This window comes from Myxine glutinosa, unplaced genomic scaffold (genome assembly GCF_964187855.1).
Source record: "Myxine glutinosa unplaced genomic scaffold, kmMyxGlut1.1 SCAFFOLD_469, whole genome shotgun sequence".
NCBI classification, from domain to species: Eukaryota; Metazoa; Chordata; class Myxini; order Myxiniformes; family Myxinidae; genus Myxine; species Myxine glutinosa.
In genome coordinates, this window is record NW_027616566.1 from 59,726 (window position 1) to 85,274 (window position 25,549).

At 43.9% G+C, this 25,549-nt stretch overlaps 1 protein-coding gene across 3 annotated transcripts in view; it reads left to right on the plus strand.

Annotated features, from left to right (window-relative positions):
• The window catches only part of LOC137424930 (GATA-binding factor 2), a 62,824-nt gene extending 37,758 nt beyond the window's left edge, over positions 1–25,066 (plus strand). For 2 of the 3 annotated variants that reach the window (XM_068112834.2, XM_068112832.2), the window contains exons 3-7: positions 3,365–3,688; positions 12,539–12,787; positions 13,009–13,157; positions 17,575–17,700; positions 22,598–25,066. In XM_068112834.2, the coding sequence (XP_067968935.1) occupies positions 3,365–3,688; positions 12,539–12,787; positions 13,009–13,157; positions 17,575–17,700; positions 22,598–22,891 (1,142 nt within the window). In that variant the 3' untranslated portion in view covers positions 22,892–25,066. The remainder of the gene's footprint in view (positions 1–3,364; positions 3,689–12,538; positions 12,788–13,008; positions 13,158–17,574; positions 17,701–22,597) is intronic. The other variant, XM_068112835.2, reaches the window with a different exon arrangement.
• Positions 25,067–25,549: the final 483 nt, after the last annotated feature.

The window sequence follows — 25,549 nt, forward strand, 5'->3', positions numbered from 1 at the left end:
TGAAGGTGGAAGGGGTTTAGATTTGTTCAAGGTGCCAGCGATAACTTACCTTTTCCTTCTGAAAGACACAGCGGGTTATTTAGCATCTAGCAACGACTAGTGCTGCCAGATATAGTTCCTACGGCTTAACGGACGGTGCACAAATTGATGCATCTTCCTGCATGAGATACACCAGGGTGGCAGTTTATAGCTGTGTCGAGATTCCAACCCAGGTTAGACAGCTCAGAGGGGAGTGGAACGGTATCTCTAGGCATTCCTGCATTGATCGTTTGCATGACAGACAACCATATCTCTTATCGTATCGATAGATGACAGACTGCACACTCACCTCACTTGACCAACATTGCATGCATCTTGAGAGAACTGTGACGTTTTGATCAGGTGCCACAAACTGTGCAGGTTTATCAAATCATAATGTCATTGATCCTATATTCCCTCATAGCGCGAAATACAAAGCCATTTCACGTCTGCCATTTCTTGACAGATGACCTTCATTCAAGTTTCAAATCATTTTTAAAAATCACTGGGGAATAGCAATCAGAGCTGTTGTCTTCATTCATTAACTAAGCGTATTTATGGTGCATGATGCAGGAGTTGATATCGGCCATATTTACAGTGAAGTTGCTATGTTCACCCAACATATTTTGAGAGACACTCATGAAATATAACGAGTAATCTAAATCTAATCTCGAGGCCGAAGCCCTGAGCAACCGAACAACAGTGAGTCCAATCTAAAACAAATGACGACATCTTTTCAACACTTCTGGTATTAATTCCTCAGTTCATTGTCTGTGTCATTAGGAAAAAAATGCTTTTCATTCCACCAAGCTAGAAAAGAGCACAACATTCAGTATCTTTTTTTTTTAAATTAGCTCTTTGTGATGACATGAAAGTGCAATTTCTGAGAAGTTTTGTGTCAAAAATATGAAAAAGGTTGTTGTTGGTAATTTTGTCTATCCTCGTCCTTGTCAGACACCCGACCGGTACATAAAGTTTCGTCCAAATCCGTCCACAACTTTTTGAGATATCCTGCTATGTATTATTGTTGGTCCGATCTCCCAATGGTGAAGAATCACTTAAATTCTAGTAGCCGGATCCGAATCCGGATCTTCACCAAAATGTAGTAATTTCGTCCTTGTCACATACGCTACATCTCTACCAAATTTCGTCCGAATCCGTCCACAACTTTTTGAGATATTTTGATGATCTTGGAGCTGGGCTTAAAGTAGGCTGGTGACTTTACCAGGTTCACAGGGGCAAGAAGACCTCTGCACAATCCTCATTGGGCTCAGTCCGCCACTTAATTGCACGTCTAGGTGGCCGGCCTATGCACGAGTTGAGAGACGCACCCAGTACCACATTGTTGCCTGAAGCAGGTCACAGCAGAGCAGACATATTTGATCCTGCAACAAGGATACTCTCCTGAACTACCAGTGAGCACAGAAACTCAACCAGTCTGCAGCCTGAATAGTATCGCCCAACAAACAACCTCAATTCCATACGATGATCACACAGCCAACCAACCAATCATATCTCTCCTTTTCATCAACAAATATGGAGTCTCGTATAATATGAGTTCCATAACAAGGAGACTCTGCATAGGAGGAGGCCTTTAGGCCCCTTAAAAGCCCGTGCTATTATTACTGACCGATGATTGTTTGTCCATGCTCTATCCTTTTTAAATGTTGAGCATCAAGCAAGGTATGACTTTGGTATGACTTGGTCGGGGTTCAAACAACCGAACAGACTCAGAGAGGTCGCTCTAACCATGATGCCACCTGGGCTGGTTATAAGCTTTACCTGCAACAATGAACATTTGTGGAGGGGAAACGATCAAAAATACTCTCCTCAGTTGGTCTTTTAATACAGTCTCGTTAATAAGTACTGAAATAACTTCAAGTCATTTCACCAAGATACCTTCTGTGACGAGGAAAAATTGATTAATTTTGGTGAAGATTTGGATAAGATTTTTGTATCCCTCTGATATTCTTCACCGTTCATTGATAGGGCCAAACACGTGTCGATGGATTCAGACGAAACTTGGTGGACAAGTTGGGTGTGTGACACAGAAGAAGTGATTCGAATTTGGTGAAGATTTGGATAAGATTTTTGTATCCCTCTGATATTCTTCACCGTTCATTGATAGGGCCAAACACGTGTCGATGGATTCAGACGAAACTTGGTGGACAAGTTGGGTGTGTGACACAGAAGAAGTGATTCGAATTTGGTGAAGATTTGGATAAGATTTTTGTATCCCTCTGATATTCTTCACCATTCATTGATAGGGCCAAACACGTGTCGATGGATTCAGACGAAACTTGGTGGACAAGTTGGGTGTGTGACACAGAAGAAGTGATTCGAATTTGGTGAAGATTTGGATAAGATTTTTGTATCCCTCTGATATTCTTCACCATTCATTGATAGGGCCAAACACGTGTCGATGGATTCAGACGAAACTTGGTGGACAAGTTGGGTGTGTGACACAGAAGAAGTGATTCGAATTTGGTGAAGATTTGGATAAGATTTTTGTATCCCTCTGATATTCTTCACCGTTCATTGATAGGGCCAAACACGTGTCGATGGATTCAGACGAAACTTGGTGGACAAGTTGGGTGTGTGACACAGAAGAAGTGATTCCAATTTGGTGAAGATTCAGATCTGCGAATCTTTAAGTGATTCTTCACCATTGAGTGATAGAGCAAAAAACGATATATAGCACGATATCTCAAAAAGTTATGGAGGAATTCAGACAAACCTTGGTGGAATGCTTGGGTGTTTGATGAGGACGAATGGGTTAGAATTTGGTGAAGATCCAATTCCGGATCCGGATGTGAGGTTTTTTTAGATTAAAAAAAAAAGAAGTGATTCGAACAATTGAGAGATGTCTCAAAATGTACATTTGTGAATTGCTGGAGCGTTTTTAGGAAACACTAAATGAAAAAAGCAGATTAGGTGCATTTTAATAAAATTTACAATAATTGGTATCATTCAATCTAAAGTAACAGAGATAATTTCCATCTCGGTTATTTCAAGACCCATCCTTTTTATCTTCTCCACTCCTCCCACAAATTACCTGGTCACCGACGGCAGATCTCCTGAGATTTTTTTCCACCTCCCATCAAAACACCTATACGCTGCCCTTCCCTGAAGGCATGCACCAACATAGCCGCTGCCTCCCCCTTCACTCCAATACCGTACAAACAACCCGAGGCCATCCACTCTACCTCTTCCCCCCCCCCCCCTTGTTCATTCACTCTACCATTCTTCTTCTAAAAATTTGAAAAAGAAAACTCCAAAATTTTAATGAAAGTTGATGCAACTGTGGTAATTTAAAGCCAGACTAACATGTCTCTTATTTTTGCAGAAACATCACTGAATGAAATGTCACAAAAGCTGTACACTGCTCGGCTCGCCGGAGCCCAAATGTCCTGCCAAAGTCTTCTCCCGAACGCTGGCCTGCCTTGGCTGGACACAGCCAAACCCATCTCGGCCCATCAACACCCAACTTCCGCACCCTCGATGTGGCAAGTCAATCCATTTGCTCGGCCTCCTTTGCACTCGGGAGCCTCGGCATACAACAGCACCCCACAATCTGCACCTCCGTATCCTTTGGCGCCCACCCCGACTCATCCACACTTCTTCAACTTCGGTGCATTGACCCCACCTCTGAAAGACGGTTGGTGTTTTTGTAAGCATCTTACTTTCCAAAGCATATTCCATGCAGCGCAGCACTCTCCTGCACAAAACTTTCATATTTTGCGTTTCATTGTTATGTGTCAATGTAGCTTCCTGGTTTTGGAAAAGTAGAAGAGAAAATACAACAAAATATCAATCATGATCTCAAAGTTAAACTTGATTCTAAATATAGCTCATATTTCAGTGTTTGTTGTTGTAAAAAAACATTTTTTAAAGATTTCAAAACTCACTAAAGAGATAAGTGACTCAAGATTTTGACATACTGGTACAGCAAGAATTTCTGTATCATGGACCACTTAACACTGCCACCTACGAACCTTCTACTATCTATATAAATGAATCTTCAAGAACAGTGCACAGATTCACCGACTAAGGAAGAACTGTAACAGACACAGCATCTATGGAGATGGAGATGAAGAATCACATCCAAGCTGCTTCTGTTGCTTTTAGACCCTTAGAAAACAGAGTCTGGTCTCAGCACAGAACTAGAATGGCACCACTGTTGTTCCACCAGGCTGAACAGTTTACATTTTGCATACTACCGATAGGCCGGATCTGGATACAGACTTGAATCAAAATCTAATCGGCTTGTTTTTGTCACTTACCAAACTCATCCACCAAGTTTTGTCATAACTCATCCACTACTTTTTGACATATCTTGCTGTATATTGTTTTTGGCTGTAACTCTCAATGATGAAGAATCACTTTTTTTAAATTATCATATCCGGAACCGGATCTTCACCAAAATCTAGGATTTCATCCTTGTCACACACCCAACCTGTCCACCAAATTTCATCCGAATGCGTGCACAACTTTTTGGGATATTCTGCTCACAGACACAGACAGTGGTGAAAAAGGCTCACAGACGGGGGTGAAAACACCAGGTGTAAGCCATACTAAACTGTTGTTCTTACTACACTGCTCGACAATGCGGAAATGTACACTTCATACAGAAGGCACATCAATAGACTTGATAGTATCCAATTCAAGACAATTCAGGAGAATATGAACCTCAAGTGGCAGGAGAAAGTCTTCAATGTTCAAGTCTTAAAGCATGCAAACATTCCCACAATTGCTTCACAGCTCTGCTGAGCAGGCTGCGTTATCAGATTGAGCGACAATATATACCCCCGACATAGCGAGCTCCTCCACGAGCCTCGACACTGCACGCAAAAAAATTGCCTTGTATGGTAAACTTGAACAAGGTACTCTGCATGTGGGTGGACAAAACCTGCAATGTATAAGCATGTTTTGAAACGCCATCTTAAAGCATCAGAAATAAGTATTGATAATTGGGAAGAGCTTGCTCAAGACCAGTCGATGTGGAAAAGCAACGTTAAAGCGAGAATGACATAACCCTCCTCCTGGCTGCGACTTTCACTGCTGCAGTAGGTGAAGAAGAACTTTCCGGGCCACCATGGGACAGATGTTCAGAATGCCAGAAGGTTTCCAGAATGTTTCCACAAGCACCAGAATGTTTCCCATCAGCCCTCGTCGACCTCCATGGACAGCTGATGATAACAGCAAGACCCGAAAGCGTTGAATAAGGTATGCATGACAAAAGCATACAATAGTGAGGAGCATCTTCAAAAATACTATAGAGAAAAAGCATTCTGAGTATTGCGCTGCAATACATGTCGGCAGTCTGTCGTCCGGAAAACTGTTGGGGAAATTCCCAAAGGGTTATTTACCCACAGGTTCTGAATCTTTCCCAATCGCTAATTACCTCAGGACGGGCTCACCTGTGATTCGCACTCGGGACTTCGATTTATACACCTTGCAGACAGGTCAGCAGAAGCACGAGAAAATAAGTTGTTGATAAATAACCTTTCGAGTCGCTAAATATCAGTAATTTATTATATTTGCCGGTTCACGATCAACGATCGATGTGTATATATATGTTGCTCGGCTTGGCTCCGCCCCTCCCGAAAGCACGCGCTGTGTCGCGCTGTTGACGTTCGTGAGACGAGGCTGAGGGCACGCGGTGCGGCTTGAGGAGAACTCTGGAATAAACAAGAGATATCCTTTTTTAAAATATTTTCGTTTAATTAACGATATCTGCCAAACCACATGCCCTATCGCAAATTCCAAAAGGACATTTTAGTAGACTGACATGCTGAACAGATCTGTGAAGTTTCCCCTTGATTGGATCAAAAATGAGGGAGGAGCTCGGTTTTAAAGGTTCATGCTTAAAAACGTCATAACTCTGAAACCATGTGACGCATGACGTCATGCTCGTTGACTTTTTTGTTCGGCATGGGTATGCGATTCTGCCTGCAAAGTTTGGCCTCGATCTGTTCAGCCGTTGCAGAGAAAAAGGGGTTTGCGTGTTTTCACGAAAAACAATATGGCGGCCGAACCACGTGATCTGTGACGTCATAATTACCATTAAAATATTCTACAGACCGAGTCCCCCCTACGGTGAAAATTTTATCTCAATCGGTCCTATTATTGCAGAGAAAATCTTTTTTAAAGGAAATTAAAAGTTAAAATGGCACTGAGTTAAGGATCATCAGAATTATCAGAATTCCCAAAGTTCAAAGTGCCATAACTTTGTCAAAAAGATCGAAACGTCGTGAAGTTCGAACTTGACCTGTAACTTATCATGATGAAACCATGTACCAAGTTTGAAATCATTAGCTTTAAGCGTTTAGAAAAAAAGTCTAGAAAACTGCTCTTTGCGTGACGGACTGACGGACTGACGGACGGACGGACGGACTGACGGACTGACGGACTGACGGACTGACGGACTGACGGACTGACGGACTGACTGACGGACGGAGGGACGGCGTGCAAACCTATAGTCCCCTCCGGTGTACACCGGTAGGGGACTAACAAGCATTCTGAGTATTGCGCTGCAATACATGTCGGCAGTCTGTCGTCCTGAAAACTGTTGGGGAAATTACCAAAGTTCAAAGTGCCATAACTTTGTCAAAAATGATCGAAACGTCGTGAAGTTCGAACTTGATCTGTAACTTATCATGAGGAAACCATGTACCAAGTTTGAAATCATTAGCATTAAGAGTTTAGAAAAAAAGTCCGGAAAACTGTTCTTTGCGTGACGGATGGACAGACTGACAGACGGAGGGACGGAGTGCAAACCTATAGTCTCCTCAGGTGTACACCGGTAGGGGACTAATAACAGGATTGGAGGAACAAAGGAAAGTGATTTCAAATTCATCAGAATAGTATAGCAGTGCAACCGACTGTTGAGCTTACATCTGTGCAGGTGATCAGAGAGCATGTTTGCTAAACAACACCTCAAGTTCTCTCCACTGGGTTTCCGTCTTCAGGCCCTTTGAGGTTGGATGCACATAGCACATAGCAGAGATGCACGACCAGATGAAAATGGTAGAAGCTTTTCAGAATCTTGTTCAAAAAAGATATTCTTAAAGGAAAAATCGCAATAAAGTACGTAATGCAGTTGAGTACAGACAGGTAGACTATGGATGACTGATAAGAGGCCGTCTCTACGTTATGTGTGTGAAAATGGCAAAGTTTCTTTTATTCGCCTCTCCCTCCATGTTTCAAATGCAACCTTTCTTTCCTCCCTATTACTTCTATCTCCTAATCTCGTTCAACTTTACTCTCCTAGCTATACAAGATCAAGGCTCATGGAAGAGTGAGTTTACAGAAGTAAAAAGAGCAACGAAATGATATTGGAGCAACAGTTGTACCAAATAATGCCGATGTGTGCCCCGGTTTAGAATAGGTACACCTATCCCTGCGTGTCGTAAGAGGCGACTAAAGGGTTGTCGTCAGGAAGGGCACCCGGCCATACAAACATTGCCTCAAAAAGGAAACCATGATGATTATCATGGGGCCCACAAGGCTAACCCCCGCTCTAGCAGGGAAAATGACCTTAAAAAGGGAATTTATTTATTTATTTAGTTGTACCAACCGAGAATGAAGGTGTGGAGGTTGAAAGAGGTGACAGTAAGGGAGGCATTAAAAGAGAGGCTGAGTAGGGTCGAGGATGATGTGGTTGAGCTTGAAAGTGGTTGGATGTCAATGAAAGCTAGTCTGTTGGGAGCCGTTGGTGAGGTATGTGGATGGACAAAAGGACCACCGAGGCACTCGGAAACATGGTGGTGGGATGATGAAGTTGGAAAGAGGATTGACGAGAAGAGGAAGAAGTTCAAGGAGTGGCAGAAGGCGAAGGGTACGGGAGCAGAAACAGCAGAGCATGAAAGTTATAAGGCAGCCAGGAAGGCTGCAAAGAAAGAGGTAGCAAAGGCGCAGGAGGCATGTAGGAAAATGTTCGGAGAACGCTTGGATTCGGAAGAGGGTCAGAGAGCGGTATTCAGGATTGCAAAGCAGATAGCGAAAGAGAGGTGTGATGTGATGGGGGTGAGCTGCTTGAAGGATGAAGTGGGACAAATCGTTGTCGACCCAGATGGAATTAAAGGAAGATGGAAAAGATATATGGAAATGCTGTTGAATACAAAGAATGAATGGGATGGCAACATAGAGAGTAACCCAGTTTTAGGACCGGCAGAGAAGATAACTGAGAAGGAAGTTGAGGAAGCGATAAAAGCAATGAAGGGTAGAAAAGCGGGAGGGCCTACGGGAGTTGTGGGAGATATGTTGAAGGCAGCAGGAAGTTGGGGTGTGAAGAGAATGACAGAGATCTGTAATCTGGTGGTGAAAGAAGGCCGCATTCCAGTGGATTGGGAACTGAGTACCCACGTCCCTCTATACAAGGGGAAAGGTGACCCTCTGGAGTGTGGCTCGTACCGAGCGATAAAGTTATTGGAGCATGGAATGAAGGTATTGGAAAGGGTGTTGGAGAGGAGGATAAGGAAGAAAGTGAAGATCGACGAAATGCAGTTTGGATTTATGCCAGGAAGAGGAATGACAGACGCGCTTTTCATTGTGAGGCAGTTGCAGGAGAAGTACATGGAGAAGAGGAAGAAGTTGTTTCTTGGGTTTGTTGATCTGGAGAAAGCATTCGATCGGGTTCCACGCAAAGTATTGACATGGGCATTGAGGAAGTTGGGAGTGGAGGAATGGTTGATCAGAGTAGTGATGGCAATGTACAAAAGAGCGCGCACAGCTGTAAGGACGAAGGACGGGAACAGTGGTGAGTTTGAGGTGAAGGTGGGAGTGCATCAGGGGTCGGTACTAAGTCCACTACTATTTGTAGCTGTGATGGAGGTGCTGGCTCAGAACGTAAAGGAAGGTTTACCGTGGGAGTTGTTGTATGCAGATGATCTGGTGTTGATTGCGGAAAGTATGGATGGACTGAAGGAAAAGATGAACACGTGGAAGGAATGTATGGAGACAAAAGGTCTGAAGGTGAATATCGGAAAGACGAAGGTGATGGCAAGTGGTAAAGCATGTGGTGAGGTGGAAAGAACTGGGAAGTGGCCCTGTGCTGTGTGTAGGAAGGGTGTCGGAGTGAACTCCATTCAGTGTACAATGTGCGCTGAGTGGGTTCATCAAAAATGTAGTGGTCTGAGAGGGTCATTAACCAGTGTGGCAGCTACATTCAAATGTAAGGTGTGCACAGAGGGAGCTGCAGATGGAGGAAATGTTGAGTTGGATCTTGGAGACGGTGTGAAGCTGGAAGGTGTGAAAACATTTTGCTACCTCGGAGACATGCTGAATGGAGAAGGTGGATCAGACTCGGCAACGTTTGCTCGAGTGAAATGTGCATGGAAGAAGTTTCGGGAATTGAGTGGCGTGCTGATGATGAGGGGAGTGTCGTTGAAGCTGAGGGGAAAGGTGTATGCTGCATGTGTGAGAAGTGTTATGATTTATGGGAGCGAGACATGGGTAATGAACGTAGAGCAGCAACGAAGGTTGGAAAGGGTGGAAATGCGAATGGTTCGACGGATGTGCGGAGTATCGTTGAGAGAGAGGAAGACAAATGATGAATTGCGAAAGATGATGGGAATAGAGCCTGTGATTGATGCTGTGAAGAGGAACAGGTTGAGATGGTTTGGTCATGTGTTGAGGAAGGATGAAAGTGACTGGTTGAGAAGAGTGATGCAAATGAATGTAGAAGGAAGTAGAAGACGGGGAAGACAGAGAAAGACTTGGCTAAAGATGGTGGAAGAAGAAATGTGGGCAAAGGGGTTAACAAGGAGAGATGCAGAAAATAGGGCAAAATGGAGAAGATTGTCATGGGGACCGCAAGGCTAACCCCCGCTCTAGCAGGGAAAATGGCCTTTTAAAATGCATGTTGTGTTGTATTTAGTTGTACCAAATAAGCAAAAGCATGAATGAATAGGAAAAGAGGAGAGAGAGGAGGGAAGGAAACTTATTAACCCGCGAGTAAAAGGAATACGTTAGGTAGGGTTGATGTGGTGAGAAAAGATCGTGGGTAAGGATGGGGGTTACATGACATATCGGTGCACTGTCTATTTGAAGTCCTGGAAGAGGATGTAGGATTGAACAGCCGCAGGAAGGCCATTCAACAGAGCACCCCCTGAACTCCACCCGCTTCAACTCCATCTCTCTTTTATCATTTCCCTCTATCTTTCTATTTCTCAATTATATTTCTCAATTTAACAACGGCCACCCATTCTCCCCTTCCCCCCAGGCATATATAGCTTATATATAGATAGTCCCTAATGAAGCCATACATATATTGTGGCCTGAAAGTCACTTTACCTCTGCTAAATTTCTCGCACCCCTCTGTCACTCCCTTCCCCTCCACACTCCCCCACCATGGTATGCGGCAACACAGACTCGGGAGAATGACCCAGTGCATACAGATACAAAGACTGATTAATTACTGCAGATACTGCGCAATTAAACCTGGATATCAAAAGAGTTTAAAAAGAATGCTTTGCTGGGGAGGGGTAAAGTGACTTTCAGGCCACCATGTACATTGGAATATTTGCCACCCAAAACTACACAACAACGTACACGTACTGTCCATAAATGTTCACATCATGGAAAGGTACAAATGTCTTGGTTAGGATTTTATTATCCGTCATAATTTTTTTACATACTTTGCTGTTGATCAAACTGATAACTATTATTTATTATTAATAATCTCAGTGTAGGAAGCCATTTTGTGTTCATGCCAGTTGTCACGTGCTACAAAATTTTATCCTAATTTGCTTTTTCCTCTTTTTTTATTCCTAATATTCCATTGAAGGAGTCCGGGCTCCAGCATGATACGGACAAAAGGATGGCAAGGCACAAACTCGTCCGAGAAGATGTTTATTCGTAAAACCAACTCGGGAACACTAAAAAGCCCGTTTATCGGGCTGCCTTATAAAGCAAAACCAAAAACCCAAACCGAAACCGAAAGCCACGCCTCTCAAGCGAGGCGTGCTTCGGTGGTCACGTGATCAACAGGTGTAGCTGATTATACCCGCACGCGCGGTACGCTTTGGTGGTCACGTGACCAGCCGCTCTGGCGCCGTGGTTCCCCGCCGGTGACGTCACCGGCTGGAGCAAGGAGATTCTGATGCAGGTCTCGCTTGGGGGACCCATGGGTCGCTACACATGCCCCCCCAGAATGGACTTGATCCAGGAAGGTCAACCTGAGGGGGGTCCGGATGACCCGACCGAAACGACCCCTGGCCAGTCGCGGGGGGGGGGGGGGGTCCGGTGTGGTGGCGGGTGGTCGGACGGGGGGTGCAGGCAGGGGGGGGGGTCCGGTGTGGTGGCGGGTGGTCGGACGGGGGGTGCAGGACGGGGGGCGGCCGAGGGGCCGGGCAAGTCCTCGGGGGAGGCTGCCGAGGTTCCTCGCGGGCCTCCCGAGGTTGCAGTTCTCGGGTGCAGTGCCGAGAAGGCTCGAGCGATGCACGCGAAAAGCGGGTGGGCCAACCGAGGGGCTGGTCCAGGCCTCGGGGGAGGCTGCCGAGGTTCCTCGCGGGCCTCCCGAGGATGCAGGGTCGGAGAGGTAGTTGCGGTTGTAGTTGTAGGTGCGCGAGGGTGATGAAGCGGCCGTGCCGCGAACGTCAGTGCGGGCGAAGGTGACGAAGCAGCCGTTCCGCCAACGCCAGTGCGCGCGAAGGTGATGAAGCAGCCGTGCCTTCGGAGGGTCTTGGAATAGGTTCGCCCCTCCGGTCGTAGAGGAGGAGCCGAGCGCGGTGTGCGAACCTCATAGTCATGGCCATCGTCGTTTCCGAAACTCCGGCATTTCGAAACCGCGTTCGAAACTGCGCCCGAAGCCGTGCGGGAGAAGCCGGCTTCACCAGCCTAGGTGGCTTCCCTGGCTAGGGCGCGCTTGCCGTGTCTGTTCGCAGCCCCCACATCCGTGCGGGGGCAGTCGGGGTCGCGTGTTCAAATCACGTCGGGGTCACCAGTGAAGGAGTCCGGGCTCCAGCATGATACGGACAAAAGGATGGCAAGGCACAAACTCGTCCGAGAAGATATTTATTCGTAAAACCAACTCGGGAACACTGAAACTCTGAAAAGCCCGTTTATCGGGCTGCCTTATACAGCACAACCAGAAACCGAAACCGAAACCGAAAGCCATGCCTCTTAGGCGAGGCATGCTTTGGTGGTCACGTGACCAGCCACTCTGGCGCCGTGGTTCCCCGCCGGTGACGTCACCGGCTGGAGCAAGGAGATTCTGATGCAGGTCTCGCTTGGGGGACCCATGGGTCGCTACACCATCACATATTTGACTTCTGGTGAAAAATGTAATTCTGTGGGCGACAATTATCATTATTTAATAACTTCACTCTTGTTATAGCTACAGTATCGAAAAATAGCAATTATCCTAACTTTATATTAAAAATAACAATAAGTACATCAAAAAAACTTGTACATCTTGTACAAAACTAAGTACATCTTGTACATACGTATATTTGCATTTACATATATGCGTAAATGCAATTTCCTGAAGTCGTCGCTGAATATCCACATCCAACAGGTCTGGAAAAGGATGCCGACTCACTTGGAATAGCTGATGGGCTTAAAGCCGAGGGGATGAGTCCTTCACGATGTCTTCCGACAGCGACACACCTGCCCATACCGACCTACCCGACATATCTCCCATCGACGCCAGACTATGGGCCTGCTCTCTACTCACACCAGCACCACTACCCACACCCTGGTGGCCTGCTTGCCATCCCCAGTCCAAGCTTTGCTGTGAAAAACAAAGCCAAGAACCGCTATTCTGGTGAGATGCACAACGAAATATTTCATGTTGCGACAGCAACTTGTATTCATCTCAGCACTTGGTAGCTAATGTGAGTAAAATGAAGCCTCCTTATCATATCTGATCTGGTTCTGAAAATGCAGATCCTAGATTCTGTGAGCACTGCGGCCCCATAATTCTTCTATAGATTGAAAAGTATTTTAAAGCACACTGAACAACTCTTCACTTTGCCTTGCCCCTAGGCGAGGGCAGGGAGTGCGTGAACTGCGGAGCGACTTCAACCCCGCTGTGGCGAAGGGACGGGACTGGGCACTACCTGTGCAATGCCTGCGGCCTCTACCACAAAATGAATGGACATAATAGGCCCCTCATCAAACCAAAACGACGATTAGTGAGTACAGAATTCCAGGAATATTTGCCCATCTGCATTATCTTGCATTATCAATGGATAAACACAAATTCTTCATCAACATCAAGATACAAACAACCACTTTGCCTAAAAATTAACTTATTGTTCTGAACTACCATGAAAAGACGTCATCTTGACTGGATTGCATTGTCAGGTGGTTTATATTATACGAGGGGGTTGACGTGTGAAAAATGTCCCCCCTACACAGGCATGAAGGAATGGTCCAGCGCCATTGGAATTCAGTACAGATGTTCGCCCTTTTCTCCCATGTAGTCTGTAGTTTCCATACAATATCACAGATTCTTCCTCGAGGTGGATGAGTTTCTTGATGCCATTGGAGGAGTACCGAAAAGGATTAGAAATGTAAATTTTGGAAAAGATAAAATCATTTTGACTCCCCTTTAAAGTATGGTGTTGATCACATGTCTTCATTTCTTTACCATTCACAGTTCATATTGCGGGATTCATGTTTGTTGAGCCAAGAGCAGAAGAAGTTTAGACATTGAGAAAAATCATCATGTGATGATTATGGTTAATCCTATATCTGTGACTCACTGCAGGTCATTTGCAAATTGACAAGAGTAACGGTTTGCAAACATTGCTCTCCCATTCGGACGCATTGAGATGTTTTAACAGGCAAAATAAAGTGCATAAAGATGGGACAGAGGTGGATATTTTGAGACGTGGTAGGTATCTGTTCCATCTCCTGAAACCTGAAACCCACCTACGTGTGGAGATAGCAGCCAACGACAACACCTTGCATGCACACACACATACACACATATATGTGCACACACTTATATATATATATATATATATATATATATATATATATATATATATATATATATATGTATATACGAGTACATGCATACACACATGCACATGCGTTTACTTTGAGACCTGGGAGGGGTCTTTTCCACCTTCTGAACTCCGCATATGAAGATAACAACCAATGGGACAGCAATCCTAGCTTTACCTTGAAAATATATTCTCTCTGTTTGTCTCTGACGCTCTCTCTCTGTCTCTCTCTCTCTTTTTTTCTCTCTCTCTCTCTCTCTCTCTCTCTCTCTCTCTGTCTCTCTCTCTCTCTCTCTCTCTCTCTCTGTCTCTCTCTCTCTCTCTCTCTGTCTCTGTCTCTGTCTCTGTCTCTCTCTCTCTCTGTCTCTCTCTCTCTCTGTCTCTCTCTCTCTCTCTCTGTCTCTGTCTCTCTCTCTCTCTCTCTCTCTCTCTCTCTCTCTCTCTCTCTCTCTCCTCTCTCTCTCTCCTCTCCCCTCTCCCTCTCACTCTCGCTCTCGCTCTCTCCCTCGCTCTCCCCCTCTCTCTCTCTCCCTCGCTCTCCCCCTCTCTCCCCCTCTCTCCCTCGCTCTCCCCCTCACTCTCCCCCTCTCGCTCCCTCTCTCTCCCTCTCTCTCCCTCTCTCTCCCTCTCCCTCTCTCTCCCTCTCTCTCTCCCTCATGTACAGCCACATCTTTAAAATTAGAAACTCCATACTCTGGGTCCTTAGACAACTTTGCATGGGAAGTAATATGGGCTATGTAGCCTCAGAGGTCGTTTTGAGGCTGCAAATTGAGGCCAAGGTGACCAATAATATAATTTTTTGGCAAACAGGACGACCAATTGGTCTCAATTTGAAAAGGCCGGATATTTTAGCGCAACACAATTAACATGTTTAAAGTCCATGAAATAATTTAAATTGATCGATAAACTTATACTTTTCCTGTCACTGGAGATGGGTATTTTCCTTGTAAGAAATAAGGAAAATTACTTTTACTTTTCCATGATATCAGGCTCATTCAAAAGCTGGTAAACACAATGCGTGCATGATGAGGACATTTTGGATATGGGCAGTGTACATTTACCTGAATTACAAGGACGTTGATAGACCAATCAATATAATACATTATGTGGGATTTAGAACTGGGAAGACAACATCACGATTGCCTATGCTCAGGCGCAATGCCAAACAGGTCAGCCCAAACCTATATTTACATGTATAATACAAGACTGAAACATTTATATGCATGCTTATTGACTCAGGGACTGGCAGGATGGTCCAGAGCAGGGGTCTGCAACCTGTGGCTATTTAAGGACTTACATGTGCCTCTTGATCCTGATCAATCAAATCCCCTTTTTTCTTATTATCAATTTTCAGAAAAAATATTTGCGTGTTGCGAAAGGATAAAATAATGCTTGAGAACTTTGCCAAAGATAAATAGGGAAATACATCCAATTACCGGTGAATTTCGTGAGTACGATTTACACATTGTGCAAGGTCCGCTACGCGGTTATTTTGGGAATCTTTTTTTTGTATACCAAGTCCTATTTTAACAAACCTTTTTGGCAAAATCTTGTTGGCAATAATGCAGCCTCAACCTCCAGACTCGATTTAAAATTCAACCCCCCCTACTAAAAAAAATCAGGGCTAGTGAAGCCCTGATTCTCGATGGGCATATAATCCAAAATCCCAATAATTAACTATTTATTTCAAAATAACAAAAAAGGTTGTTGTTTTGGTATCTGCCCCTTCAATAGAGGGTGTGTGTGTGTGTGTGACATTGCCACAATTTCGATCTGCCATCCTGGACTGCAAACAAACAATGTGAAACAACACGCGTATTGCATCACTGTATTTACATTTGTTAAAATAGGAGTTAAAATGGTGAATTTTTGTGATGTTTTTGTTGTGGTAATCATGCCTATGGGGTGGATTGGTCGTCATATCATAGACTGCGTACAAGCAACAATATAAAGCTTTTGATATAGAGGCTTGACTTCAAGTTATGAGGTGCATTCAAAAATGATTTGGAATGAGGTTCTCACAGTCGTCCAATAAATAGTAATTTTGTGTTAAATATCTCAATATATACATGTTTGTACGTGCGTGCGTGTGTGTGTGTGTGCATGTGTGCCAAGACGTCAGACAGAGGGTGAGAAAGCGAGTGAGGGGGGGAGAGGGAGGCAGGGAGAGGGAGGTAGGGAGAGGGAGGTAGGGAGAGGGAGGTAGGGAGAGGGAGGTAGGGAGAGGGAGGCAGGGAGAGGGAGGCAGGGAGAGGGAGGCAGGGAGAGGGAGGCAGGGAGAGGGAGGCAGGGAGAGGGAGGCAGGGAGAGGGAGGCAGGGAGAGGGAGGCAGGGAGAGGGAGGCAGGGAGAGGGAGGCAGGGAGAGGGAGGCAGGGAGAGGGAGGCAGTGAGAGGGAGGCAGTGAGAGGGATGCAGGGTGAGGGAGGGAAAGAGAGAGGTAGGGGCGAGAGGGATGCAGGGAGAGGGAGGCAGGGAGAGGGAGGCAGGGAGAGGGATGCAGGGAGAGAGATGCAGGGAGAGGGATGCAGGGAGAGGGATGCAGGGTGAGGGAGGGAAAGAGAGAGAGGTAGGGGCGAGAGGGATGCAGGGAGAGGGAGGCAGTGAGAGGGATGCAGGGAGAGGGATGCAGGGTGAGGGAGGGAAAGAGAGAGGTAGGGGCAAGAGGGATGCAGGGAGAGGGATGCAGGGAGAGGGATGCAGGGTGAGGGAGGGAAAGAGAGAGAGGTAGGGGGAGGGAGGGAAAGAGAGAGGGAGGGGTGAGAGGGGTAGGGGAGAAAGGTGGAGAGGCGGAAGGTTCAGGAATGAGACTGTCAGGAAGATATTGGTTAAAAACACCATTGTGGAAAGTGTGAAGAAATAGAACATGTAAGAAGATTGTGAATATCAGTAAACATGTAATGAATTGCAACGCAATGTGTGTGTCTCTGTCCTGTTATGCATTTATTGAAATAGGGGTTACATGCATTACGGTTCTTAAGATATTGCATTTTTGGGTTGCCGACCCCTGGCCTATACGTACACAAACTCGCCTCTCAGCTGTCCAGCCTGGGTTTGAATCCCGGCCCAGCTACAAACTGTCATCCCGGTGTTTCACAGGCAGGGTGATTCATCAATGTGTGTGCCAGCTCTCGGATGGATGTTAAACGGGTGTCCTGTCCGCCAGCATCGTTGGTGGACATTAAGGATCCCAGGTGTCTTTCGCTAAGAGTAGGTGAGATATCGCCGGCACTCCGAACAAATTCCAAATTCCTGTCCTAACCTCCAGAGGGCATTGCATCAGTGGCACAGCCACACCCTCGGCCAATGATGCTATTCCGTTGCCTTGTGCTGCATATGAAAGAAGAAGAAGACTTCACTACCCCCCCCCCCCCCTGCCTCCCCACATTCCCTTCCCTCACTTGGTGTGTAGATTTTATGCAGAAGATCCTTTACTAAACCGCATCCTAAAAGTTCAGTTTTTAAAATGCAAGATTTCCAAGCGTTTAGCTGGTCTGTTCAACTAGCTTGTTGTACACCACATGGGTTCCTTTTTAGCCAAATGTATGTGGAAGCAAATATGTCACCTTGAGAAGTATTGACTTGACACGTGTCTTGCAGTCATCGTCTCGACGGGCTGGCACCGTGTGTGCAAATTGCCAAACTACCATCACGACACTCTGGCGACGGAATAACAATGGAGAACCTGTATGCAATGCTTGCGGCCTATACTTCAAGCTGCATAATGTGAGTTGTACAAAATTAATGTCTTCTCTCACATAGATCTCAAAACCAGGAGTGTGAAAGTTTTGAATCTGTTCTTATAAAATGGGGAAATTTTTTTATATTAACCTGTTCTTGAACCTGTGCTTTGTAGTTTGCCATTGCCTTTCGACACAATGGCCTGTTCTTTTCTAAATGCACCATAAGTCTTTGCTGTTCATGGAAGAGCAAGGTTAAGTCGCATTAGGGGTAAAGTAGCAGGGCAACAATTTGGCAAGATGTGTTTGATGGAGAGGAGAGAGAGAGAGAGAGAGAGAGAGAGAGAGAGAGAGAGAGAAAGAGAGAGAGAGAGAGAGAGAGAGAGAGAGAGAGAGAGAGAGAGAGAAGAGAGAGAGAGAGAGAGAAAAAAAAAGAGAAAAAGAAAGAAAAAAGAGAGAGAAAGAAAAAAAAAGAGAGAGAAAGAAAAAAAAAGAGAGAGAAAGAAAGAAAGGTGGAGGAAACCTTTTTATTTTAAGAACATGTAAAAATCAAAGAAGAATAGTAATAATGAGCATTTCAGTGAAAGCCACAAGTAGTAATTCCTTTTCAGGAATCCTGGACATAGCATTCGCAAGTAAAACGGCACTCGGAAGAGCGCATATACCTCCGCAAAGTGGAACAGTTTACATTTTGTATTATCCCACTGATAGGCCAGACCTGACCCAAAATCGAGTCAGCTTGTTCTTGTCATCTAACCAACAGATCCACATAGTTTTGTCATAACTCGTCCACAACTTTTTTTAATATCTGGCTTTTTTTTTTTTTGTATACTGAATCGTATATAACTGAATTTTGTATACTGTATATAATTTTGGCCCTATCACTGAATGGTGAAGAATCGCTTATAAAACTAAATAATTCTCAAATACAGATCTGGATCCGGATCTTCATGAAAATCTAATAATTTCGTTCATGTCTCATACCCAACACCTCGCCATCAAATTTCGTCCGAATCCGTCCACAAGTTTTTTGCGATAGCCTGTTCAGAAACAGACAGGGGTGAAAACATAACCTCCGCCCACCTTTGGTAGCGGAGGTAACAACTGGTACTATGAAGACCATTCATTTTGTTAAAAAAAAAAAAGTCCGACATTGAATGTTCAGGAAAATGCTTCTCTTTTGAGATTTATTTGCCAATTATTTGTCCTGCATTATATCCTTTTTTTTTTTTAAACCTCCCCAGCCAACATTATTTGAATTGCTATCTAATTTGATTTTATTCTCAAAAAATAAAGCAAGTGCCATGCGTTAAGCCTGCTGGAAGCAAAGTTTAGCAACCGGCTTGTATGTTCGAGTGAAAGCGCTCTCAGGAAAGTGTTTGCCATTGGGAGTTTGTCTCGGCGAAGCTGCGCTCCTTTTAAATGGCTTGTAAGTGCGCGATCTCTATCTCGGCGTCCATTTATCTGGGCAGAAACATCGAGTTCTGCTAATGCGCAAATAGCTGATGATGAATCATGAACGGAAATTGTGCTTCTGAATCTACCCGGTTTTTTTTTTCCACGTACATCTCCAGCGTAGGCTTTGATGATGTCTAGAAGACGGGACTGTGAAAGCATGTTCTCCAAATTGTAGATTCAACTCCCACTGGAACATGGACTGTCTGTCCACCTTCCTCCATTTTTCAATCGGAGTAGGCCGATTTTACCCACTCGCATTGGTTGACCATTCACACTGATTTGCTGAAAACATGCCCTGGTATATATTCAAAAATAGAAAAACTTTTATATTTAAGTGTTTATGACCATATCCAGATTTGTTGTAGTTATCATGTTGTTATTATAGCTCATGCATATTGAACTGGGATTCAATTCTTAATTCACCCCACCGATTACATCATTACTGAGGCATCACGCACTGATCCAATACCCATCTGGGAAGGAATTTGTAATTTGTTCAGGGCGTCGGAAGGACACAGTGGGATCCTTAACTTCCACTACCCAAGTCGAAAATCCCATATATACCAATAGAGACCAGTAGGACATTTTTATGGGTATCTATTGGAAATCACGGTTTCTATTGGTTTCTACAGTATCCAATAGAGTTTCCAGTAGAAACCCAACCAGATTCGGTTGAAACCAATAGACACCATTCGATGCAACTGGTCTGAAAACCCATAGAAACCAATTGGAACCTTTAAGTTCAACTGGTCCTGTAGAAACCATTAGTTAACTGGTTTCAAAAGCATATAGCCATATTCATCCAGGAGTCAGATAGCTTACATGCCAGAGCACTGGTATGGTTCACCAGAGGACCTCAGTTCAATTCCCAGTCTGGGCATGTAATTTCCCCACATGTCGATTTTGGTTATGTTCAATGCTGTTCAATTATACAGTGCATTCAGAAAGTATTCAGACCCCTTCACTTTTTTCACATTTTGTTATGTTGCAGCCTTATGCTGAAATCGTTGAAATTCATTTTTTCCCTCATCAATCTGCACTCAATACCCCATAATGGCAAAGAGAAAACAGGATTTTAGAAAGTTTTGCAAATTTATTAAAAATAAAAAACTGAAATATCACATTTACATAAGTATTCAGACCCTTTGCTATGACACTTGAAATTTAGCCCAGGTGCCTCCCATTTCTCTTGATCATCTTTGAAAAGATGTTTCTACACCTTGATTGGAGTCCACCTGTGGTAAATTCAATTGATTGGACATGATTTGGAAAGGCACACACCTGTCTATATAAGGTCTCACAGCTGACAATGCATATCAGAGCAAAAACCAAGCCATGAGGTCGAAGGAACTGCCTGCAGAGCTCAGTGACAGGATTGTGTCGAGGCACAGATTTGGGGAAGCCTACAAAAAATTTCTGCTGCATTGAAGGTTCCCAAGAGCACAGTGGCCTCCATAATTCTTACATGGCAGAAGTTTGGAACAACCAGGACTGTTCCTAGAGCTGGCCGCCCGGCCATACTGAGCAATCGGGAGAGAAGGGCCTTGGTAATAGAGGTGACCAAGAACCCGATGGTCACTCTGGCTGTGCTCCAGAGATCCTGTGTGGAGATTGGAGAAACTTCCAGAAGGACAACCATCACTGCAACACTCCACCGATCTGGACTTTATGGCAGAGTGGCCAGACGGAAGCCTCTCCTCAGTGAAAGACACATGAAAGCCCACAGAATCTTGTTTCTCACAGTCTGAGAGTCCTTTAGGTGCTTTTTTGCAAACTCCAAGCGGGCTTTCATGTGTCTTTCACCGAGGAGAGGTTTCCATCAGGCCACTCTGCCATAAAGCCCAGATCGGTGGAGTGTTGCAGTGATGTTTGTCCTTCTGGAAGTTTCTCCCATCTCCACACAGGATCTCTGGAGCTCAGCCAGAGTGACCATCAGGTTCTTGGTCACCTCTATTACCAAGGCCCTTCTCCCCAGATTGCTCAGTTTGGCCGGGCGGCCAGCTCTAGGAAGAGGCCTGGTTGTTCCAAACTTCTTTCATTTAAGAATTATGGAGGCCGCTGTGCTCTTGGGAACCTTCAATGCAGCAGAATTATTTTTGTAGGCTTCCCCAGATCTGTGCCTCGACACAATCCTGTCTCTAAGCTCTGCAGGCAGTTCCTTGGACCTCATGGCTTGGTGTTTGCTCTGATATGCATTGTCAGCTGTGAGACCTTATATAGACAGGTGTGTGCCTTTCCAAATCATGTCCAATCAATTGAATTTACCACAGGTGGACTCCAATCAAAGTGTAGAAACATCTCAAAGATGATCAAGAGAAATGGGAGGCACCTGAGCTAAATTTCAAGTGTCATTACAAAGGGTCTGAATACTTATGTAAATGTGATATTTCAGTTTTTTCTTTTTAATAAATTTGCAAAACTTTCTAAAATCCTGTTTTCTCTTTGTCATTATGGGGTATTGAGTGTAGATTGATGAGGGAAAAAATGAATTTAAACGATTTCAGCATGAGGCTGCAACATAACAAAATGTGAAAAAGTGAAGGGGTCTGAATACTTTCTGAATGCACTGTATATTGGTGTTCTATTGGTCTCCTACCGGTCCCATTGACCAACTGGTTTTTTTATTGGTATTTTCTAGTAATCCAGTATTTCACTTTCCTTATTGAATCCAGTTGATCCTACTGGTCCGATTTCCAGTGGGATTTTAATGGGATTTGTCCTATTGGTTTTCTATGGGATTTTCGACCTGGGTAACTAATGTTGGCTGATAGACTTCCCAGTTGAACGTCCATCCGAGGGACAGCACTCACATTGATGAATCGCCCTGCCTGTGAAACACCAGAATGATAATTTGTATAGCCGGGCTGGGATTCGAACCCAGGCTAGACAGCTTAGAGGTGAGTACACACATCTCTAGGCCATCCTACTGGCCCTATTTATCAAGTTGTCAGCTAAAAGCATTTATTTGCTTTGTTTCATATGACAGAAACTAAAGATGTGTCTAACAATATTTCACGTCTCTCTGTAAATTCCTTAACCTTGCTTGAAATAAAGAATATCCTTTTAAAGTTTAATGCAACAGTGTGAATCAATCTGCAATCCTGCTGAGGGCTTTTAATGTAAAACCAGCACTGCAAGGACAAGCAATACGTAAATTTTGACGAGGCCACGACAAAAATCCATCATTTGTAATCAATGTTCTGCAGTTTGTATTTTTATACAGAGATTTTTTTTTTCAAAAATACACAATCTGCTTTGGAAAGGCCTTGCCTGTTTTAAAGGCTTATGTTGTCTTTCAAACTCGTGCTGATTGTACATGTGAGATCGATTGTAAAGCTTCTAATGCACTATTCCTTCAAAAAGAAAAATATGACACAACAGCGGAATGATAAATATCAGATTGGCTGCCAATGGGCAGTCATTTTAACTTAGCTTTTTTGTTTCCTACAAATGTTTTCACGTCGCAAATGTGCTTTGTCCTGCAGGTGAACAGGCCTTTGTCCATGAAGAAAGAAAGCATTCAGACACGAAATCGCAAGATGTCTACAAAATCTCGAAAGAACCAGAAAAGTCCTGAAGAGACTGCGTTTGTGTCTGAAAAGATGCCCCCCTACACCGCCGCCATGTCTCTGCACGGTGGTCACATGGGGCCGCTGGGTCACATGAACGCTTTCAGCCACTCAGGCGGAATGTTGCCCATGTCCACGGCAGTCCATCCCTCAGTGAGCTTCTCCTTCACTCCGTCACATCATTCCAGCATGATAACTGCCATGGGATAACCTACCTGTGCACGAATCACAAGAATTTTTGTGGTGGAAATTGGAACTTGCAGTGACAGAAATAGACAGATTGCAAAGGAATCAAAATCAAAGATAGTTCGGCCTTTTGATTTTTGCTTCATATATTAAAAAAAAATTAAAGGCCTTACACCTTCATTCATATTCATTCATTCATATTCATTCATTCACACCCAAAAACTTTTTAATGGTTATATATCATTCACTGCAGTTCAGGCCACATTATAGGGTAAGGCAATGGAACAAACTCTTTTTTTCCACCACTAAATTGTTCATTTTCGTTTATTCTTGTAATTTTGAGGTCAACAACAATAGTTCGAAACATCTGCGACAACAACAACAAAACAACAGACATTTTAAGGCCATTTTCCCTGCAAGAGCGGGGGTTACCCTTGCGGTCCCCATGACAATCTTCTCCATTTTGCCCTATTTTCTGCATCTCCCCTTGTTAACCCCCTTGCCCGCATTTCTTCTTCCACCATCTTTAGCCAGGTCTTTCTCGGTCTTCCCCGTCGTCTACTTCCTTCTACATTCATTTCCATCACTCTTCTAAATCAGTCACTTTCATCCTTCCTCAACACATGACCAAACCATCTCAACCTGTTCCTCTTCACAGCATCAATCACAGGCTCTATTCCCATCATCTTTCGCAATTCATTATTTGTCTTCCTCTCTCTCAACGATACTCCGCACATCCACCGAACCATTCGCATTTCCACCCTTTCCAGCCTTCGTTGCTGCTCTACGTTCATTACCCATGTCTCGCTCCCATAAATCATAACACTTCTCACACATGCAGCATACACCTTTCCCTTCAGCTTCAACGACACTCCCCTCCTCGTCAGCACGCCACTCAGTTCCCGAAACTTCTTCCATGCACATCTCACTCTAGCAACCGTTCCCGAGTCTGATCCACCTTCTCCATTCAGCATGTCTCCGAGGTAGCAAAATGTTTTCACACCTTCCAGCTTCACGCCGTCTCCAAGATCCAACTCAACATTCTGTTGCGACTGACGGCGTCTATTTCATAAATTTGTGAAATGCACTTTCAGTGCACAATTGATTTAAAAAGTTTCCTGCAATTTGCAATCATCATTATTTTTCTATCGACTCTCTTGCACAATCATTAACTGTTTCACATTCATTTGGTTGGAGCTTGTTAAACTTATCCTTTTGTATAAAGTCAATATCCACAATGCGTATAATTTTTTGGAACTCCAACCCCTGGATTTTATTCCATTATTTTTCATCGAGAGATTGAGGGCCATGGATTTACAACATGTATTTCATTTGAAATGAAATTATTTACACTGAGTTTGGACAAGCTATGACCTAAACTTTGCTAGGAATTTTTTTTTGTGTTACTCGCTTTTTTTTTTTTTTAAGTCATGTATTGTTGCGATTTCATAACAGTCGAGGTCAAAGATGTCAGTTGACAAAAACAATTAATATTCGCCGCTGGTGGGTTAACTTGTATTTTCCTTTATTTTGGATTTCTTGGAATGTGCCCGGATGGTGAAATTAAATTATAATGTCCCACAAGCGATTCATGAATGTGCACTGAAATTCATTCATGAATGTGCAAGGAATTGCACTGAAATGTATATCATATGATGTAGACATGTAAAAATGTACATGCACTCAATTTAACTTTTCCACCTAAATGGAGAGACTGAGGCTTATTGAACTTCTCTTATTCCTGTGCAGTGCATGTTTTTAAATTTTATTCTTTTTAAATATACAGCTTCATGAGTTAGTGTATTATACTATATTTTATCAGGATATTCTGTGTATAAATACTGTGCAATCTTTTGAGCGAAAAAAATATTGTGTAAACCTCTTGTGCAAATATAATTTTAACATGTTGTTTTCACTACTGCCTGGTACCGGAGCAATTTGCTTGGCCTACGTAATTATGAGAACTTGTGCATAAAGATGTGGATGTTTGTATAACATTTTATACGTGATCGTTAAAAATGGCAAAAGAAAAATCATACCTTGTAAGATTTGCTTTATTAATTGCTGCAATAAGTTTTTTTGACAAGTTTCTGGTAGACCGGAAACAACGTGATTGGATGTAAAGTATGCTGGAATCTCAAAATGATCTTCCTGTGTGGAAATGTAAATTATAGAAATAAATGGCGAGGGGATTATAAAGCTGCTTCACCATTCAATCTTACTTTCAAACATCGACAAAAAAGCACGATATGGGTGCAGCAGTGACAATCTCTTAGGGAAGTGACACTGTGTAAGACTTCGTCCGAGCATGTATCAAACCAGGGTGCTATTTTTATATATAAAATATCCAGATCTCTATCTATGCTTAAACATTTTTTTGAAATAGTTTTTTTTTTAAATACAATCAACGCTCGTGTAAGACGAAGAACACTGAATGCGGAACAGAACAAAAGGAACAACAGAGAAAGGGGAAAGAGGGGAGGAGGGAGCCAACAGCAAAGCTGAAGGACAAAATCGAAGCTTGGACAAATAATGGTGTCGGTGGGAATGAGGAGTAGGTTCGGATACATTGAGTAGACAATATAGATACAGAAGTAAATTCTCAAGAAGAACAAACTGGAAATTTGGAAGGAGATGGGGTGGGGGTGGGGGGGGGGGGAGGGTGCTCATACAGTGATATTG